General features: G+C 38.7%; 1 protein-coding gene across 4 annotated transcripts in view; it reads right to left on the bottom strand.

Moving 5' to 3' along the window:
* Positions 1–23,335, bottom strand: part of LOC128656396 (choline-phosphate cytidylyltransferase A) — a 110,154-nt gene that overhangs the window by 72,703 nt on the left and 14,116 nt on the right. For 3 of the 4 annotated variants that reach the window (XM_053710274.1, XM_053710275.1, XM_053710273.1), the window contains exons 2-3: positions 6,535–6,596; positions 887–1,050 (exon numbers count right to left, since the gene is read on the bottom strand). In XM_053710274.1, the coding sequence (XP_053566249.1) occupies positions 887–1,003 (117 nt within the window). In that variant the 5' untranslated portion in view covers positions 1,004–1,050; positions 6,535–6,596. Of the gene's footprint in view, positions 1–886; positions 1,051–1,137; positions 1,156–6,534; positions 6,597–23,335 lie in introns of those variants that run through there. The other variant, XM_053710276.1, reaches the window with a different exon arrangement.

Below are 23,335 nucleotides of genomic sequence, written 5' to 3'. Positions count from 1 at the left end.
AGTGATGATTGACTGATGATGATTACCCAGATCATAAAAATAGCATAACTGATAAACTATGTTCAGAAAATCATTTCAATTTTCAATTAGCACAAATTTATTTTCAAAAATAGCTTTTCAGTATAACTTACAATCTAAATAATAATAATAATAATAATAAAAAGATATGCCCATCTAAATATTGATCATAAGGCATTTAAATTGTCACTTTTTCTAATTTAAATGTAACCTTATGTATATTCTTTTCTAAAACAAATAAAATATAAAAAAAGGACTGAACCTAAAATGAAATGTACCCATTTTCTGAAGCCATATTGACTTGAGGCATGAATAAGCATATTACAACTAGATAAAAAATATATGAGTGGAAACAAAACAAAAATCACCACAAACTGAAGATTATTCTGCTCTTGAACACGTATTTCCTATGTTTCTATACTAGTAGCACGCGTAAGTGCAGAATGATTTTTTTTTTAAAATTTTATAAATCAAAGGAGAGTGTCAAAGGGAGAAGAATATGTCTCAATCTGAAACCATGTCATCTTTAGTAAAACACAAGTATGTTTAGGTATCAGTCTTCTTCAGGAATAATGTACATTTTGTGACAGTTACAAATACAAAAGCACAGTCATATGTACAAGATAACATTTTAATATAGAACTAATAGGGTACTTTGTTGACTATTGTGGTGTAATTACATGGTCTGGCAAACAGTACTATAAATAAAAAAATAAAATAAAAAAGTGGAGATATTCTGATCAATTACACTTTTATAATAGTGCTTATGTTGGACTTTATCCCTCCTATTATACCTGCAAGGAACAATACATTAGTACATTTTCACCGATAACGATTCTCATAAATCCCTAGACCCCTTAATACTCACAATTGTGTGACGAGGAACCTTAATAGGCACCATGCCTTCGTCTGTTGTTCCATTGGGTCCTGTAACATCTTTCCTTCTCTTACGGGAGTTGAGTTTCGGCACATTTTGAACCTCCATCTCCTCAGTGTGTTAGTAGACTGTATGTGGGCAAGACCTGGGAGTAACTAAATAAAATAATATTGCATTTACAGATGTAAAATGTTTGTCTGCTCATTATATAAATACAAGATCATACAAAGGATATATAGGACCTTTTACACAGAAGCTGACTGATTCTGTGCCTCTTCAGCAAGTTTTTACATGTGTTAATGTGGCAAAAACACAAGACGGCTTATGAGAAACATATCAAGTATCAATTTCACAAACACCTGGGCATATAAATATAGCAGGCTCGAAAGGACAGTGGCCATCTGTCACTTCTCTGCTATGTACCCAGGGTGTTGCAGTCAGAACAGTTCGTAGTGAGGATCTACTTTCATATTTGTGTGAACAGAAGTCAGGGGTTTTACGTTAACAAGAATTAAACTGTGTGTTTGTGTGTTGGGGGTCTGATATTCTGTGATTTTATCATCTGGAACAATCATGTAATCACTAATAAGATACAAAATCTTAAACTACTTCCTCATTTGTCTTTTTCATAGTGAAGACAAATTGTCTATTTTAAGCATTTTAATTTAAAGTGTCTGTGTGCACTTGAATATAATAAAATGTTTTTCAGTAAAACCCCATCAAAATAGCATTAGCATGCAATCCCTTAACTTCAGAGTTTTTGCTGTAACAATTGTATTTCCTGGATATAATTCATAAAAGTGCTGACTTTTTTTTAGCACAAACAGAAATTTAAAAGGGACATAAAACTCAAAATTGGGTGCAAGTAAATTACTTTTCCCAGCATACTGGTGATAAAAAAATGCTTCTAGTAAAAGTTATAGTTTTCATGATAATTTTACCTTGCATACAGAAGTAGGTTTCAGGGGTGAGAATTATTCTTGATTTCTTAGAACTGGAATCAATGGAAAGCAAAGACTAAAATCTTTGCAAACTGTAGTTAAATCAGCTTGTGGGTTATCCAATTTACAAAAAGATAAAGCCATAGATTAATGGTGTGGTACAAATAAACATCTCTTTCATTGTCATGGCTGGCCCTGCATCTTCTAGGTATGGATACATGACCATATACTGAGCATGCAAAGTTGTTTCATGGCTAGGGATACAAATTCTAGCTCTCAATTCACTGGCAGCATACAGTATATCATGCCATTGTTAAAAACCTACAACACACAGTACAGTACAGTGTCATCTAATATCTCCTTTCTTTAACTAGTGGATCTAAGAGCTGTATAGATATGTGGTATTTACTAGTGACAGCCTATTTAACTGTCTAATAATTATTTAACTGTTTATACAGAGGTTTGGTTTGGAATGTGGTTGGCAGTAATATCAAGTGTGGTAAAAAGCAGGGTATATAGCAGAGACACAACAACAGGTTGCATTATCTCAACCACATTTCCGGCCACATATCCTGTACCATGTCTTTGAACTACAGATATATTGGAGATATCTTAATAAGATTTGTGCCACCTTAAGAAGTGTGCAAACTAGAATTTCTGCTAGTACTTTCAAAGAGAAGTGAGGAAACTTGCATTGTAAAGTCGGAAAAACGGCTTGAATATGTTTATCAGATTAGTAAGCTTCCCCTTACATAAAAACAGTTAACCACAATTGTGTTTACGTGGTTAATCTAAATTAGATTATGATATGCAGTACATTAAACAGTTCAACTGAAACATAGTTATGTAATGTCAATTAGAATATAGGTTCTACATTCCATTAAGAACATGAATAATCCTCAAAAAATATTTTTATATTAGGTATAAAAAAAATATATATTAGCTTTTTACTTTAATATGTCAAAACAAACAGAATGGGTCATAACAGTGACTAATGGGCAGGGCCCTTTACAATTCATGCAAATGCCTTAATTATTGTACTCTGCAATTTAATACTCAATATCATAGCACTGCATAATATATTGGTCCTTTATAAATGACTGATAGTAATAGTAACAGGCAGATAGCTAGATCTGCTCTATTATATGTCCTAATAGTCTGATTTTATGGATTCTATTACTGCTTTGTCGATTTTTAATCAGGGTTGAGAGATATCTGGCCGATCTTCCATAGTTCCCGCGGTATTTTGCTCTTGATTTTAAATCTTCTTGTATAGTCTTATGTTTAATAAATAAATCCCTTTCCTTTTTTTTTTCAGAGTATTTGTCCCAAGCTAATTTAACAGGATTTTTTATATAAAACTCATAGGCATTTCTGACTTGGTTCGTTAGCTGAGTTTCTCTGGCCTTGCTTTTCCTTCTCCATTTACATACATATGCTCTTATTTCTCCCCTAATAAAGGCCTTAAATGCTTCCCAGAAAATTTCAGGTTTGACCACATATGCATCGTTATTATACTTATACTCGTTCCATTTATTTATCAACCAATTGGTAAACTGTAGGTTATTTATTAAATAGGAGAAAAATTAGGGCCAGAATCTGGTCCAATCTTTATCAACAATGAAATAACCGCGTGGTCTGTAATGACGATATCCTTAATATCTGCCCTAGCGACTTGGTTTAATGCATGTTCTGAAACCAGAAAAAAATCTATACGCGAAAGTGTACTGAATGTTTTCGATTCGCATGTATATGCTCTAACATCCGGGAATTGTGCACACCATACGTCTGTTAGCCTTAAATCCGTCCTAAAATTAGAAAGAATCCTATTTTTCCCTTGTTCGCATTTATTTGTGCATTTGAACCTATCCAGTCGGGGCCTGGGCGCTATATTGAAGTCTCCACCCATTATAATTTTCTGGTTACTCAAATACATCAGTTTAGACTTCAAATTATCCCAAAATAATCTATCTGGTTTATTAGGACCATATATATTTCATAGTACCATTTTTACTTCATGGATTAATACCTCTAAAATAAGATGATTTCTCCCGTTCTGATCTATATCTTGGGAGAGGATATCGCACTACAAGCTCTTATTAAGTAAGATCGCTACTCCCCTTTTCCGCCCACAGTATGGTGAACTTATTATGTTTCCCACCCATTTAGATTTTAATTTTAATGCTTCCTCAGGTTTTAAGTGCATCTCTTGTTCTTGTGGGTTAAGGGAATTTAGATATTTTATTATTGACTTTCTTTTGATAGGTGATGTTATCCCCCCCACGTTCCAGGATAAAAAATTAAGTTTATGTATATTCATTTTGCAAAACTAAAATAAAAGTAAAGCCTGAGAGCATAACTTTGCCAAGAGTTAGGTGGGAGGGAAGCATGGTGGAGGGGCGAGAGAAAGAAGAGGAGCGCAAAAAAACAAACAAAAAAAAAACTCACGCATATACCATTCATAAGCTCCAGACACCATTCCTATTTCTTATCAACATAGGCCAAGAATACTAATATTCTATTCCTTCTAACTTAATTTAAGCTCTTTGCTATTATATGTCAATTTGTTTGTTTTTGTTCATGATATAAATTTCTAATGCTTTGCCCATGGCTGCTCAGCACTCAAGCTGGTATTTCTGTAAGCGAGCCGCCGCTGCTGCCTCATTCTCCATTCACTTCCATTCAGTGACTGGTCTCACATGCCCAGCTTAACCCATCACACCTGTATAAAGTCTCTAAAAAAAAACAATGAAGGAGGTATACATAGGAGCCTAGCTGTCAGGCACTGGACAGCTAGGGACAATGCTTTAGGAGCATATACCAGTGATCACAATAAACAAATGGCCATACAATGGAGTAGTTCTAAAGAACACAAACTGCTTACGACAAACTGTTTAGACACACTATATTCTAGACTTAGTTTGGTGCTCCTCTAAACAATCTACTATAACCCAGAGCTTAACAAATGTGTTCAAAAGCCAGGAGCTAGCAATTATTGGGGGGGGCTACATGATGATTTTATAATTTTATATATATACAGAAAAAAACAATGATTTAACCCAGCGGCTACACAGAGCACAGGGTAATTAAAAGAGCAACTCACTACAATTAATTTCAAAGGCATGTATAGATTAAATCATTGCTGCTCACCACACTTGCAGAAGTGATTTAACCAACTGATTGCTAGTAATAAATGTAAAAGACAAAGCAATGATACATGTAAGTCAGGGGGGCTGATGTACAAAACAAAATCTGCTCAGGTTCAATTATCTAAAAATGATCCTCCACAACTGCAAGATCCCTAGTGACATTTTTAAAGGCAGATTTTGCTATACTTCTCCATTGGGAGTTCCCTGCATTTCTGTATGTGAAAGAGAGACAACCTCAGTGCAATATAGCACTGTATAACATGACAGTTCTGCTGAATTTACACTTTGTGCTTTGAATTTTATATCACTTTACACTTCAGATTAACTTTTATCACATTTAAACGTTGCACTTTCGAATATGTATTTTATTTTGTACACAGCAGTGTATTTAGGATTGGGATTTTACAAATTCTGATTATGCCTTCACAGTTTCTGTGTAACTTTAACAAATCAGTCTTATACTTTGTACATGTATGTGCATATTTTACAAATTGCATTGCACTTTGCTTTTCTTCAATTTATAACAAAAAAATGTCATCTTCAGTTTCCCAGAGAGCTTCATTAGTTTCTAAGGGCCAGATAATCCAACATTCTATAGTTTGGAGAGAGATTATAGTGCAGGCTTCACAAGTTCTGAATTTACTGAATTTTCTAAGTAAAGGGGAGGAACTTGAAAGTCCGAGAGAGATGAGAGATGCCTTCCATAGAAAGTAATAAAGCTCTCTGGGATACAAAATTTCACATGGGAGAGAAAAGGTAAATGGCGAACACCTGGGGTTGATCTAAAGGCTCAGTATCAATTACATGCATCATTTACAAATTTAACTCAGTTGTGTCAATATTTTAGTACATATTACTTTCTATTAGTTAAAATAAGTATTGTGAATTCTGCATACAGCTGGCGAGATAATTCAGTGAGACCAGCTTGTTTAATATGCTTATAAAATGTCACAAGACTTGTGAGAGAGCTTCAGACATACCCTGGGAACTGCATTGTTCAGCCCAGGGAACTCCCCTGTCCCTCCCACTTTCTGAAATGGTCAGTTTAAGTTTGCAATTGAGCCAACCTGAAATGTATAGTAATATAAAATAATTGCAACAAAACTTGTATATTATGCAGTGCTATACTGCCCTAGACTTGTCCTTCACAAACATAGAGAGATCTTGCAGTTCTGGAGAGTTCCACCCTTTCTCTTTTGAGTATTCAGTGAGTTCAACCACTGTGAAGTCTGAACTACAATTTATCTCCAAGCTGGAGAATCCTTTGAATATCAAGGCTAGGGTGAGCTGTGCTGCCTTTTAGCACCACATGCAGGTAGTTCCACGGAGGGATGTGTCTCCTTGTGGCAGCTGGCCATAAGTGGGCACTGCACCTCTTGCTTGCAATAGGCGCTATGATGCTCGGGATTTGTCATGCTACGTCATAACCATAGGCCATAAACATTTCACCAAAATATGGCGATCATATTATTAATGGTTTGATTCCTGCTAAGAAAATTAGAAAACAAATAATCTGAATTCTATATTATCTAATAAATATGCAACTTACCTGTGTGTTATTTTGCTGTACAAAGGACAGTACTTCAGAGGCAGAGCTATCAACTCATGTGTCTGTAAAACAAGAAACACACACTGGTTGTGAGGCAACAGATATACCAGAAGTTAATCATCTGATGAAATCTACTTAAACTGAAAACTAAAGAATGAAACCTGTCAAAGCATGTAACGCTACTGCTGCCATTTCACAAGCCTCATGGATTGCTGCTCCAGTCCTGAGGTGTGCGCAGACAAGGAAGATGGCGGACTGGCAGTGCTCTATTCTCTGGCCTACTCAGTCTGCAGTGCAAAATGTATGCTTAAAAAATATGTTATTAAAATCGCAATATTTAATCAAAAAAACTGATATTTTGCACAGCCCTACTCAAATGGTTATTTTACTTATTTATCATACAGAAGAAATATTGCATGCATTTCATAATTTCTCATTAACTCAGTCTTGTTCAAGCAGTAAATAACTGTAGCAACACTTGATTTTTATCACAACTGCAATACACCCACACTGCACAATACATTGTGCTAAACATTTACATATGGAAAATAAAGATTATATCTATTTTTTTGTGCTGAGAAATAGAGACAAACTGAGAAACAGAGAGATTGATTGATGAGATTAAAGGATTTTCTGGTAGTAGAGTAAAATATTAATTTCTTCTACGCCTGAACGGTTAGCCTATATTTAATGAGACAAAGCATTTGGGTTACTAAAACATATCTTTGTTTTCATTCTGCTTAATAAACTACTTCTACAGACAATTGTTATTAATACCAGGCATTGGCCAGGTTATAATTCAAAGTGACACAATGCAGGATGACAAAAATGACGTAATGCTTTACTAATCAAATTTTTTGTTCATGAACCTAAACTATCCTATGGTGGGGTCTACTTAAGAATCATTACTTATGGACAGATATATTTAACTCCATGTTACGATTCAAAAGGCAAATTTCTACTGCAGACAAAGTTATTATTTTATCTAATAATCCATAAATTATGTTATACTTTGGCTATGTGCTGTGATCCCTTAAAAGGCTGCAAAGTAAAAACAAGCTAACATTAAAGGAACACTAAACCCAAAAAAATTATTTCATGATTCAAGTAGAGAATAAAATTTTAAACAACATTCCAATTTACTTCTATTATCTAGTTTGCGTCATTATTTAGCTATCCTTTGTTGAAGAAATAGCAATGCACATGGATGAGCCAATCATACGAGGTGTCTATGTACAGCAACCAATCAGCAGCTACTGAGCATATCTAGATATGCTTTTCAGCACAATATATCAAGAGAATAAAGCAAATTAGATACTAGAAGTAAATTATAAAGTTGTTTAAAATGGCATACTCTTTCTAAATCATAAAAGAAAAAAGAATTGTGTTTCATGTCCCTTTAATGTACTGCATGTGCTGTGATCTTTGCATTCTACCCTGCAGATAATGTTTTACCAATCCACCTATCACTAGGAGATAGCAATGCACTAAACAAGCTTGCAGATATGCTTCCTCCTGCCAAACCGGCTCAGCTTTCAGTCTATATTTAACATTGCCTTGTAATCCACGTTACTAAATTGTGCTGGTCTGTTTATTGCAAAGAGAAGAGAACTTGGGTGACGCTGACAAGTGGTCTAAAGAGCAAAATGACTCATCAACTATTTAAAACTAAGTTCTTGATATTTTGAAATGCGTATAACCAATGTAAATAGATGCATATAAAGTAATCAGATTTAATAAACTGATTGCAAGTCACATGAACATATTTTTTTTCCCTTCTAATGACAGCTTTTTAATTCATCTGTTAAATAAGTTAAGTGCCCTTTGTGGATAAAATAATTAAGAAAGTATTTTGCGGTCATTGAGAAAAATATTTTTTATAGCTTTAAAATGATATGAGGTAGCCAAAAGCTATACATAGAGGTGTTTATCTGCACAAAGACTAGAAACCACTGTACCAAAGGCAGAATATGACCCCAACACTTTAACATGAAGTGGAATACAAAATAAGCAAGCCTTTGTCAGCCTAAATGTAGGTACAGTCAAGTATACATGCAAGTTCAGTACATCAATAATATATAACTCTCCTATTTCCAAGATGTCCCATCTTGTCGTACATACAAATATGATGGTACATGAGTAATCGGCAAGGGATTGTCTCTAGGGTTGGGAGCTCTGCCCTATGCCCCTTCTGCCACTTTACATAATTGTTTTAGGTTCCAGTTTCACAAAACAAAATTAAAGGGACCTGCTAAATGCCCCCCATAAATGCCTAACTCTGCTTATGTACAAACTCAAGTCATGCACTGGTGTCAATGACTAGCCTAAACCTTCCAAACCCAACAGTTCATCTGTCAGAGAGCAGGGGTGGTTCAAACCTCAAACCTGGAAGAGGATCTACATTTGAAAAGTTGTTCCTTTTTTTATATATATATATACAAACCAATGACAGAGATAAAGGAGAGAGAAGTGGAATAATTTGTATTTATATATATATATATATATATATATATATATATATATATATATATATATATATATATATATATATATATATATATATATATATATATATATATATATATATATATATATATATATATATACATATACACATACACACAACAAGCCAATTTCCAGCTCAGCCCACCACGAGTTAACAGCCTGGGTGCAAGAATATAAAGCATACAGGAAGGTAAGGATGCACTCACAGGACTTCCACAAAACCTTTTATTGAGGAACGTTTTCGGGGTTGTGAATATATATATATATACACATACACACACGTGTGTGTGTATGTGTGCGCGCGCACATATATATATATATATATATATTTTTTTTTTTTAATATATACACACATGCACACACACAAATACATACTCTTTAATATATACATACTCTTCAATAAAAGATATCGAGAACGAAGAAAATTTGATAACTTTAGTAAATTGGAAAGATATTTAAAATTGCATGCTCTATTTGAATCATGAAAGTTTAATTTTGATTTTACTGTCCTTTTAAGTAAATAAGTAGTGTCATGAATAGTGTTTGTTTTAAACAGGAAAACAAATATTAAAGTTATGGCTAAAAGACTTAAAGCTAACATTTGTAAAAACACTTTCTCTGGAAAAGAAGATATTCGATTGTTCGTACATTGCCAAATAAATATTGGCATATGCAGGGGCCATACTCGACCCCATAGCCGTTCCAAGGGTTTGCAGAAAAAATGCCTCTTCAAAGCGAAAAACATTATTCTCCAGATACAACTCTAATAACTGAACAATAAAGTCAATAGGGGGGCCGTTATATTGTTGGTTGTTAATAAGTATCTGACGTACCATATCAATACCGTGTCGGTGTGAAATTACAGTATACAAACTTACCACGTCCATGGTAACAAGTACATCAGACTCTGAGAAGTCAGTTTGTGCCTTAAGTAAATTAATTAGTTCAAATGAATCTTTAAGATATGAGCGAGTAGATTACTCGGTCATATCTTAAAGATTAATTTGAACTAATTAATTTACTTTGTATACTGTAACTCCACACTGACACGGTATTGATATGGTACGTTGGATACTTATTAGCAACCAACAATATAACGGCCACCCTATTGACTTTATTGTTCAGTTATTAGAGTTGTGTCTGGAAAAGACTTTTTTTCACTTTGAAAAGGCATTTTTTTTTCTGCAAACCCTTGGAACGGCTATGGGGTCGAGTATGGCCCCTACATATGCCAATATTTATATGGCAATGTACGAACAATCGAATATCTTCTTTTCCACAAACACATCTATTCGTTTTTACCGCCGTAATATTGATAATGTGTTTTTGATCTGGAGGGTTAACTCTGATTGATTGATGGTCTGGTTTGATGCCTTGAACTCACTGGAATCTACTATTAGATTTAAGATAGAGAGCGACACAAAAATGGTTAATTTTCTTGATCTTGAGATATATAAGGAGTTTATAATAAGAGGGATGTCAACTACATACTAATCTTTTTAGTAAACAGACCGACAAAAACTCCATTTTGCATTATAGCAGTTTTCATCCTTGTTTTCAGAAAGATGGGGTCAGTTCTTCTCAGCTTCTGCGGGTGGTGTGAAACATCGATAATACTCAGAAAATGTCACAACTTGATGAAATGTCTATGAAATTCCTGAACAGAGGGTACCCACATTCTCTCATTTCCCAACAATTTAATAAAGCTAAAGGCCTGACACAGGCACACACCACCATCAGAAGAGCTGATGATGCTCCTGACACCCGAATGTATTTCATCACTACCTATACTCCGGCAACTAGATTTGTGACGGCAGCACTCAAGGATAACTGGCCTATAGTAGCAATGGGTAGCAGTCTTCCCTTTGGTGGTATTCCACCTCTCCGAATGGTATATAAGAGATTTAAAAATGTACGCGATCTTCTGGTACTGACGGATCCAGTCCATTGTTATCATAAAGAGACACGGTTGCCCAGAGGTAAAAAGGGATGCTTTTGTTGTGGAAATTGCGTGACTTGTAATAGTGTGATTACAGGCAGCACATTTCATCATCCACACACGAATAAGCTGTATCAGATCAAACACAGAATGACTTGCCTTTCTGAATATGTGATTTATATAATCATCTGTCCATATTCTCTGTGTTATATTGGAAAAACGATCACTACCTTCAGGGAGCGCCTAGCCGACCACAAATCAGCCATTAGACAGGCCATTGACAAGGAAGATTCTGATCAGCACATGGCCAGGCACTTTGTGAAAGCAGGCCATCCTATATCATCACTACGGACAATGTTAATCGACCATCTACCGCCATTGAAGCAAGGGGGTGATAGAGCTAAAGCTAGAAGTGAGATGGATTTTTCATTGGATACAGTCTCACCTAGAGGCCTGAACAGCATGATGGACTTTGCCTGTTGCTATCTCAAATCTAGATGTGTAGGAGCCTGGATAAGTTGTCAGTGAAGCCCCTGTACCCAGGGAAGGCTTATGAAATGAGAATGTTGGAGTACACCATCAGCATGTCGCCTCTGAAGCAGGGGGACTGTTTGGACCTAGGATGTCTGAGTATTATCCTCCTCTATGTCAGGACTTTGTAAATAATTCAATTTCTACCATACTCTTGAGACACAAAGTTGAAAGTCCTGTATATACTCTCCTTATTAGAAGATGCCGGCGGGGGCGGAGCCGGCTGACAAAGAACATGGCCGCTGACTGAGAGAGCTCCGGAGCTCTGAGTTCTGGCGGCGGGTCTCCCGGACTACACAAGGCACCAAAAATATAGCAATAGGTGTCGCAAACTATCTGAACACCACCGGAGCCTGACACTCAGCAATAATCAACACTCAGAGGCATAACAAACAAGACGCCGACATGCGGCCTAGACAGAGACCACGGTGATGGAAAATGGTGACGCAGTAGCAGCTTCCCAGATCTAACAGCGACACAGCGCATCTCATTAAGCAGAGCTGCATAGACTACTTCGGCTGCAGACGACAACTGAGCGGTGCTATGCAGGGACACTATTGACCACCATTCCCACCACTGGCCGCAAGTATACCTTTATTCATATTTGCATATGTGAGACTTTGCTTCGAAACAGGGGTACACAGTTAAAGGGCTACTGACAAATATATATAACGGGCACATGGGATATGGCCCGACTTGGACTTTCATTAGTAGTGCCCCTGCTTGCGCCCCAGCATCATTACCGGCAGTGTGTGTGATTTATCAAGTGGGGAAAAACATAGCACTAGCTCTCCTCCCAGAGAAACCGCATGAGATGCGACTGTAGCAAGGGACAGACAGCCTAACTTCTAAAAGCGCTGAGAGCAGGAAAATTAAGATAAATATACATAGAATAACCCACATCAACTGCAGCTGCACCTGAATTACACAGCAGCCTTGTCATATAAAGCTTATCCACCTCGCGCTAACCTCTTTGGCACGTGAGTGAGGAGAAACATAGTCATAATACCTCTTGGCACAAGACCACCATGACCTCTCGCAGCAAGCAAAAAGCTGACAAGTTGAACAAACCAAATATGTCCACAAATACTAAGTTAAATGGATTTTTCAAGCCACAAGAGGGACTTATGCCCTCCAATCCAACTATGGTCACAGAAGACAGTACTGATAGCTTGGAGGAGAGCTCGCAATGGAGCGATATCCAGAAAACTCCACTCACAAGAGCCGACATAAACAACCTTCCCACTAAACAAGATCTCACTCTTTTCATGTCGCAGGTTAACCAGGCTATTAAGGAGGGCTTGGCAGGCGTTAAAAAAGAAATCACCGCTCTGGGGAACAGAGTGATGTTACTAGAACAGGTTGAGGATACATCTAAGACCACAGACAACTTGGAGGAGGCCGTACAACATCAGAATACAGCGATAGTTCAGCTACAACAACAAATGGAAGACCTCGACAATCGAGGTAGACGCCAGAACCTCTGAATTAGAGGCGTTCCAGAACAAATTCTCCAAGCACAGATAGCCTCATACCTCCAAAATCTATTCAAATACTTGTTGGACTTGAACACAGGAGAATCTATTGTATTAGACAGAGCCCATAGGGCATTGAGAGCACGACCTTCCAATACGGCACCTCCCAGGGACATTATCTTATGTTGTCACAAATTTACAGATAAGGAGAGGATCTTGCAGGCAGCGAGAAAGAAATCACCGATCATCTTTGGAGAAGACAGTATTCAGGTGTACACAGACCTCAGCAGCATCACATTGGCAAAACGGAAAGAAGCCCGCTACCTGACTTTGCACTTAACTGACCTTGGGATCCCGTACAGATGGGGCTTCCCTTTTGCAATAAAAGTCACAAAAGATGATAAGATTGTCATCTACAGGAGCCCGGAAGATCTGGACAGTTTTTGTAAGCAACTAGAAATATCACAACCTACCCTCCCGTCATTAAAAAACCCAGACCAGGGGAAAAAGAATCAACCCACCCTCCCTCAAAGGCCGCAACGCCAAGACTGGTAAACTGTATCAAAGAAAAGGAAAAATACCCCCTCCAGCTCTTTAACCGGAGATGGAGAGGATGAGGCAATAACCTGAACCATTGCTTGATGGACTCAGAGTTTTTCCCGCCATGCGGATCTGAGGTTATGACTTGCTTTTTAGCCTCATACGCTTAATCTACATGTTGAGTTTGTTCAATGAGTTAATACGTTGAAATAAGTTACTCAAAAAGCTTTCTATTGCAAGTAAAAATTGTTGGTAATAACCAGAGTGTTGGCCTGTATGCTGCCAACAATTTACTATGCTTTGTCCTCTGACTTCAGTCAATTGATTAGTATGCTGGACTTGTCTAGTGAGGTAATGAGTTGAAATAGTTATTCAAATAGTTATGTAAAACCAGCGAAAGCCAATTGTAACTGTCAAAATGTTTGCCTTTTAAGTTGCCAAAAAATTTACCAACCCCAGTCCGGGGACCCGTCCCCGGGATGGAGCCGGCCATTCTCTGTTCATTTCTCCTCTTCCCACTTCTTGCGCTTTAATTCCCTCTCCCATCCTAGGCCGGCTGCTCTTCCCCCTCTTCCTACCACTTTTCCTCTTCTCGAGTCCTCCCCCCTTTTCCTGATTCCCTCCCCTGCTCCCCTTCTGACTTCCTCCTCATTCCCACTCAATCCCCTTTTTCCTTATATTCCTCATCTCTGCCATCGTTCAGTATGGGTTTGTTCCTTTTTTGTAATCTGCTGAGATGTATTGAGAATTTGTATTGTTCCAGTTATTTTAAATTTTCTTTTGTTTTTCTTTTTATGCCTGTCAGCTCCGCTTTCCATATAGGGGAAGAGTTATCACGTTCAACCTTTTTCCTTACTATCCCTCACCACAAACCAGGTCGCCTCTCTACAGATGAATTACCACCCACCTATATTGCATCCCGGTACAGGGTAAGAGCTTACACACACGACCGACAAACACACAAATGACTAACAACACATTGACGATTCTATCACAAAATGTGAAGGGTCTAAACTCAACTACAAAACGCTCGGTGGCACTGAATTGCTTTGCTAAACATAGGGACTCGATTATCTTTATTCAGGAAACTCATTTTAAGGGGAAGTCAGAACCTAAATTCCTATCCAAAACACACAACAGTTTTTCTTAACTCCTTCGAAGACAAAAAAACGAATGGAGTGGGGACCCTAATACACAAAAATATTAAGTTCAAATTAATAAAAAAGGTAGCAGATGAAGAGGGTAGGATCCTTATATTGATAGGTATGCTGTTTAATAATCCCATAACCCTGGTAAATGTCTACGCGCCCAACAACACCAAAGCTAAGTTCTTTAACAGACTTAGCAAGTTAATAAGTGATAACAAGAAAGGGACTCTAGTTTTGGGGGGGGACTTGAACGTTATCTTAGACCCCACCTTGGATTCCTCCTCGGGGAAGCCATTTTCCCATGCCCGACCCCCAAACGCGACTTATAATTGCCTGACACAGCTGGGTCTGGTGGATGTTTGGCGCATACAGCACAGCTCCCAAAGAAACTATACCTTCTACTCCCACCCTTGGGCAGTCTACACAAGAATAGATTATCTATTAATAGACAGAAACCACTTAGCTCTAGCAACAGATTCCGACATTCAGTCGACCGCATGGTCAGATCACTCACAGATAAGTATTAATCTAAAATGGCCGAACCACCCTACCACCCCTTACTTGTGGAGAATGGATAACTCCCTCCTTCATGACCCATTAATAAATGAGACCCTCGCTAAGTCACTAGCAGAATATTTCCAAATAAATGCCACGCAGGGAGTAGAACCTAGGCTTGTGTGGGAAGCTCATAAGGCTGTTCTAAGGGGGGAATGTATTAAGCACTCGGCTTTTAGGAGGAAAACATATAACGAGAGAATTCACACTCTTACAGAACAACTTGGAACTCTGGAGCTCCAACATTAAAACAGGCCCTCAGACACCGAGACATACACGCTATTAACCGAAGTCAGACAAATTATAAATAGTATTTTAATGAAAGAAGCACAAAGAAAGGCACTAAACATCAGGAAGCTTTATGCTTATGAGGAAAACCGTTCGGGCCCTTTGTTGGCAAAACTCCTAAGAGCCCAGAACGCTAGATCCCAAGTAGATAAGCTGGTGACATCAGAGAACCGGCACTTATATGATAGTAAACAAATAGCTGACCACTTTGGTAGCTTTTACTCTAAATTATATAATCTAGACAACGTAAACACACCGGAGCATCTAGCAGATATGCGGGACTACATCAAAGCAGCAGACCTCCCAGCCCTAGATCAAACACAAAAAGACGCCCTAGAGGCACCTATATCACTTGCAGAAGTAGTTAAGGCCATCTCAAACTTACCGTCAGGGAAGAGCCCGGGTCCCGACGGTTTCACCAACGCATATTATAAATCTTTTAAGGACATCTTGGCTCCACACTTATTACACTTATTTAACGCCCTAGACGATAACCCCACTCTCTCAAAGGACATGCTGCCAACGCATATTTCAGTCATCCCCAAACCAAATAAAGATCCCACAGACCCAGGGAGTTATAGGCCTATATCCCTCCTAAATACCGATGTCAAGATCTTGGGCAAGATATTGGCTACACGAATTAACGGAACACTTTATTCCCTTATACACATGGATCAGGTAGGCTTTGTCCCAGGAAGGGAAGCTAGGGACAACACCATCAGGGCGATCACCCTTACCTCCTATGCCAAGCATTATAACATCCCTTCAGTCCTCATAGGGACTGATGCCGAAAAGGCATTTGATCGCATTAATTGGACCTTCCTCAAAGAAACATTACTTTCCCAAGGATTCGGCCCCAAAATGATACAGTGTATATTTAGTCTATATTCCCATCCGACAGCAAGTGTGAAGGCGAATGGAATGCTTTCAGATCCCTTTACCATTAGCAACGGGACACGACAGGGATGCCCACTCTCCCCAATACTATTCATTCTGACCATGGAAGCCCTAGCCGCGCACATTAGGCAGAACGATACAATAAAGGGAATCACTATCGGACCTCATAACTTTAAAGTCGCAATGTATGCAGACGACATCCTATTTTCAATAGCTGACCCCCTCTCTAGTGTTCCGGAAGTGTTGAAACAAATAGACACTTTTGGCAAATTCTCCAACTTCCTAGTCAATAAATATAAATCAGAAATCCTAAATATATCACTCCCCACCCCCATCTTCCAATCCATTAGTAACACATATGCCCGCTAAAACTCCAAGAAAAATCCTTAAAGTATCTGGGTGTCTATATCTCCCCTAACATGACACAACTTTTTGACGAGAATTATCTGGCACTATAACGCAAGATACAAGTAGATTTCAGTACATGGTCATCGAAACCGATTACGTGGTGGGGGAGAACCCAATGCGTTAAAATGACAGTCTTGCCCAGGGTCTTGTACATACTCCAGGCACTCCCAATCCCAGTACCTAAGTGGTACGTAGCACACTTACAAAAACTCATTAACCTGTTCATCTGGGGGAAAATTAAGCCCAGGGTGAACAGGGAAAATTTATATAGGACGCATGACAGGGGGGGATTGGTACTACCTTGTGTGACAGACTACCTAGATGCAGTGACTTTGCAGAGAATTGCGGATTGGCACAGGTCAGTAGACACTAAAGCATGGGTAGCAATAGATTCAAACATCCTCAAAGCCCCTGAGGTGGGAGCCCTTTGCTGGGTCCCCAAAGAACTCAGACCGCCCCAATGCACAGAGCTTGCAATACATCGCAGATCATTTGAATCGTGGGATTCACTCATCAAACGGAGAAAACACATCTCAGGGGTTCGCTCCCCACTATTCCCAATCCCGAGAAACGCAGAATTGATAGGGGGTTTGGATAAAGGTTATAACAGGCTGGGGTTACACCACCCCACTAAAAGAATTTACCACACAAGGGAAACTTAAAAAAGAGAGAAGATTTGTCAGAGATAATGGGAGGCAGTTACTCCGGTTGGTTAAAATACTCTCAGTTAGCTCACTTTGTTCACACGTCACCGCACAGGCACGACTTTTTGAGGGAGCTTACTCCATTCGAAAGTTACTGTCTCATTAAGGGAACAGCGAAACATTCACTGTCTTTGACAAAAAAAATGATCCAGGGAGAGCAGGCTCAACAACTTCCATCATACGCGCAGCAATGGCACTTAGACATGCAAATGGACTTGCAGAGAGAAGAATGGCAATACATTTTTATGCGTACAAAGAAAGCCTCCACCTCCCCCCAGGCACTAGAACTTAACTTCAAAGTTTTATCACGCTGGTACCTCACCCCTGTAAGATTACAATCTATCTACCCTGGGTCCTCAGGGAAGTGCTGGAGGGGATGTGGAGCGAGGGGTACCTACCTCCACATGCGGTGGCATTGTCCCAATGTCCAAACTCTTTGGAGTTCAGTAGAGAATTATCTTAAGCCACTTCTGGGGGGGTGACATCTCTCTATCACCTAGAATCGCGCTACTGAATGACTTGCCAAGACTACCGTGTAAACTGAGACTCACCTTGCTCCAGGTGGGTTTGACAGGAGCCAAAGCTTTAATAGCACTACATTGGAAGACCCCTTATTCACCGACACTGAGAAATTGGAAAGATAAAGTCACAGACCTTCTAAATATGGAGGGATATGGTTACACTAAAAGAGGGAAATCCCACATGCTAGCAGACATCAAATTTATTTGGGAGGGTGGCTGGCGAGAGGTTATTTGAGCCCATCAATCTAGTTCCAAGACCAGTAATACTGATAATATAACAGAAATTTCTCCTAAGAGAATGAAGATTGAGAGGACAGACTATTCATCACATTACAAATATCTCCTATATAAGGACACCTTTAAATGATTCGATCCCTTAAGCGGCTGACAGGCATTTTATTTTATCTTATTTTACATCATTTTACCTTACTTTATTTTTTATTTTATTTTTAGTTTTGTATTTATCTTATTTTGTTTTATTTTATTTTTCTTTACTTCTTCTCTCTTATTGCATGAGTATGTTTAATCGTTATTGTTTTATTGTACTTCTCCTCCGCTAACATTGATCAAGATTTACAAGTATTTTAGCACAAATAAGATATCATTACCCGGTGAAACGCTTTGGATTTTGAGACTTTAACAATTACCCGGGTTGTAGGATGGAGTAAAACTGTTATGTCAATTATGTGTTTATGTCTTACATTTTCCATCGATAAGATTAACCTCGATGAAGTACTGTACAATCTCTTTCTAAATCAATAAAACTGTTTTTTAAAAAAAAAAAAAAAAAAAGTAACTTCAATGCAATAAAATTTATTTTTGACAAAAAAAAAAAGAAAAAAAAAAGAAGATGCCAGTAGTGGTTTTGATACAGCAATGTATAGATTACCACATTAGGCTGTACTGAGGGGAATATTTTAAGATATATAAAGTTGCTTTAAGTTGCCATAAATTGATTAATTATATGTTAGCTTTTAAGTGGTTGTTACTAACTATACGCTTTGGTATTGTGATATGGTCCTGTCATTTATACATAGTTTATATGTTCTTCTTTATATGTAGTTATACATCTACATCTAACAGCTGTTGATTGCATCCTTTAAGCGATGTCTGATACACAGCTTTTGTGTATGTGTTGCCATGGCTACATTGACACTTCCTGATGACATCATCACGATGCGCGGTCAATTTGTATTGTCTATAGTGCGGTTACAGTGTTTGGTGCAATGCGAGGCACAGCTGTTATGGATGATCACTGATTACCACAGGTGGGTGTTGGGTCTATTAAGGGGTTCTCTTGTGCAATAGTTTAAGTCTACTTTGGCCTCCATTTGATAAAGGCTCCATTGGGAGCTGAAATGTTATGGCTTTGGGCAATATTGTTTAAACATTAAACAATTAAATAAAAGGCTTTTTTAAAGAAGCTATGCCTGTTTTGCCTGCTTGTGTACCCATTGAGGAAACTGCCTATCCTGGATACACTTTGGAGTCATTGGATGTTTATTTAGCAGTGTACCGGGCTGCTGTTGATAGTTGGTGTGTGCCATTCTTTATGGAATATACCATCAGATATATGTATAAATATTTATGAATAAATAAAACGTATTACTTATCAACAGTTTTCATGCATCTTGGCATGCTCTCCACCAGTCTTTCACATTGCTGTTGGGTGACTTTATGCCACTCCTGGCAAAAAAATTCAAGCAGCTTGGGTTTGTTCGATGGCTTTGGACCGTCCATCCTCCTCTTGATCACATTCCAGGGGTTTTCAATGGGGTTCAGGTCTAGAGATTGGGTTGGCGATGGCAGGGTCTGGATCTGGTGGTCCTCAAGCCAGACCTTGATTGACCTGGCTGTGTGGCAGAGCATTGTCCTGCTGGAAAAAAATAAATCTTCAGAGCAGAAGGAAGCAAGTACAGGATAACCTTTACATGGCTTGACATATGCGACCTTCACAAAGATGACTCTGCTCGATATCAGCCTTGCTGAAGCACCCCCAGATCAATCCTCCAACAAAATTCACAGTGGGTGTGAGACACTATGGCTTGTAGGCCTCTCCAGGTCTCTTTTTATTTATTAGACAACCAGGAGTTGGGCGAAGCTCTAAATTGGCCTGGCTTAAGCAAGGCTGGAATTGAGCAAATTGATCTTTCTAAAGAACTCATAAATCAAGCCACATACAAGGTTACCCTGCTAGAAAAATTGACGCCTTCTGCACTGACAATGTTCCCCAACTTTGAGAATTGTTTTTTCCAGCAGGACAATGCTCCATGCCACCTAGCAAAGTCAATCAAGGTGTGGATGGAGGACCACCCGATCAAGACCGTCATCCCCTGCCCAATCTCAAAACCTTAACCCCATTGAAAACCTCTGGAATGTGATCAAGATGAAGATAGATGGTCAACAGCGATCAAACAAGGCCGAGCTGCTTGAATTGTTGCACCAGGAATGGCATAAAGTCACCCAACAGGAATGTGAAAGACTGGTGGAGAGCATACCAAGATGCATTAAAGCTGCGATTGATAATCAGGCTAATTCCACCAAATACTGATTTCTAAAAGTATTGTGTTGTTTAAAATGAATATATTGTTTTCTTCAAATTATTCAAGGTCTAAAAAAACTACATCTTTTTGTTATTTTGACCAGTTTCTGCAAATAAATGTTCAATATTTTTATTTGGAATTTGAAAGAAATGTTGTCAGTAGTTTATAGAATAAAACAAAATGTTAATTTTTCTCACATACATACCCATAACTAGTAAAACCAGAAAAACTGCAGTGGTCTCTTATTTATTTCCACGTGTAATTAAAGAAGCTTGCCAAAGAGAAGTAAGACAATGAAATATAAAAAGGGACATTTTTTTCCTTTCATGATTCAGGTAGAAAAATGAAATGTATGCTTACCTGATAAATTTGTTTCTTTCTTGACACAGTGAGTCCACGGGTCATCATAATTACTTTTTGGGAATATCACTTCTGACCAGCAGGAGGAGGTAAAAAGCACCACAGCAAAGCTGTTAAATACCACTCCCCTACCCACAACCCCCAGTCATTCGACCAAAGGGAAAGGACAAAAGAAGTAATATAAGGTGCAGAGGTGCCTGAGGTTCATGAAAAAATAAAAACTGTCTGAGTACAGGGTGGGCTGTGGATTCACCGTGTCAAGAAAGAAACAAATTTATTAGGTAAGCATAAATTTCATTTTCTTTCTAATGACACGGTCCAAGGATCATCATAATTACTATTGGGAATCAATACCCAAGCTAGAGGACATGGATGATAAGAGAGGGACAAGACAGCCTAAACAGAAGGTAACACTGCTTGAAGAACATATCTCCCAAAAACAGCCTCAGCTGAAGTAAAAGTATCAAATTTGTAAGATTTTGAAAAAGTGTGTAAAGATGACCAAGTGGCAGCCTTGCAAATCTGATCTACAGAAGCACCATTTTAGAAAGCCCAAGTAGAAGAAACAGCCCTCGTGGAATGAGCTGTGATTTTCTCAGGAGGCTGCTGACCAGCAGTCTCATATGCCAAGCGAATAACACTCCTCAACCAAAAAGAGAAGTAGCCATAGCTTTCTGACCTTTACGCTTGCCAGAAAAAAAAACAAATAAAGAAGAAGACTGGCGAAAAACCTTAGTCGCCTGCAAATATTTCAATGAACGAACTACATCCAGATTGTGCAACAAACGTTCCTTATGAGAAGGAGGATTAGGACACAATGAAGGAACAACAATTTCTTGATTAGTATTCTTATCAGAAACAACCTTGGGAAGAAAATCTAGAGCAGTACGAAGAACTACCTTATCAGAATGAAAAATAAGAAAAGGAGACTCACATTGCAACGCAGAAAGCTCTGAAACTCATCGAGCCGAAGAGATAGCAACCAAAAACAAAACCTCCCAGGTTAACAACTTAATATCCAAAGAATGCATAGGCTCAAACGGAGCCTGTTGGAGAACTCTAAGAACTAAATTAAGACTCCAAGGAGGAGTCACAAACTTAAACATAGGCCGGATTCTAACCAAAGCCTGACAAAAAGACTGAACATCTAGCACATCCAGGCTATGATTACGGCTCACTAAGCCGAAACGCGTAAGCCAAGTGCTTTACCTGCTACAACTCGCAATTTGCTAAGGTACTTCCCCTTCGTTTTTAACATTTGTTTTCAATAAAGTTGGATTTTTTATAATACCTGGAATCGGATTGACTCTTTTTCCCTGTTTCTATACGAATTTCAGCAGATCCGGTGTTAGTTCCAGGACGGAACAATCTATTTGCCAGTACCTTCGGCAGTTCCTGAAAGGCTTCAGCCATCGTCATTGGATAGCGCCAAGGAGAAAGTACAGAAGAGCGCTTAGAAGTCGGATGCTGTTTGCCGCGGCTTGCACAGGAAGAAACGCTGACATAGGGCGAGTGAGGTAGGGAGCACGGCTCTCTTCGAACCGCAGGAATAGCGGAAGGTCCTCCCACCATCATAAGAAGCGTGAGTAAATGTCAAGCCATTACAGTGACATATTGTATTGTTTTATTGCCTTAAAAGGACTGCCAAAAAGAGTGTTATATATACTCATTATCTATGTTGTGAGGATTCGTATGCCAATACACACACACTCCTTTGCACGTCTAGCACATCCGCCAGACGTTTGTGCAACAAAATAGATATTATTATCGGTTATTTGTAGAGGGCCAACAGATTTCGCAGTGCTAAAGCAGAAAAAAAATAAGCAGATAAAGCAGAAATCTGCCCCTTCAGGGTACTAGCAGATAAACCCTTCTCCAGACCCTCCTGGAGAAAAGACAAAATCCAAGGAATCCTGACACTACTCTAAGAATAGCCTCTGGATTCCCACCAATACAGATATTTACACAATATCTTATAATAGATCTTTCTAGTCGCAGGCTTACACGCCTGAATCATAGTCTCAATAACCGACTCAGATAAACTACTCTTAGATAAAATCAAGCATTCAATCTCCAAGCAGTCAACTTCAGAGAAACGAGATTTGGATGAAGGAAGGGCCCCTGAAGTAGAAGGTCCTTCCTTAACGGAAGACTCCAAGGTGGGGAGGATGACATCTCCACCAGATCTGCATACCAGATCCTGCAAGACCACGCCGGTGCAATGAGAATCACTAACGCCTTCTTTTGTCTGATCTGAGCAATCACCCGAGGAAGAAGGGCAAACGGAGGAAACGTGTAAGCCAGGCTGAACTTCCAAGGAACTGCTAGAGCATCTATCAGTATAGCCTGAGGATCCCTTGACCTCGATCCGTACTTTGGAAGCCTGG

The sequence above is a fragment of the Bombina bombina genome, chromosome 4 (genome assembly GCF_027579735.1).
Source record: "Bombina bombina isolate aBomBom1 chromosome 4, aBomBom1.pri, whole genome shotgun sequence".
NCBI classification, from domain to species: domain Eukaryota; kingdom Metazoa; phylum Chordata; class Amphibia; order Anura; family Bombinatoridae; genus Bombina; species Bombina bombina.
Note: the sequence above shows the minus strand (reverse complement) of the source record. Positions and strands in the feature narration are given on the sequence as shown.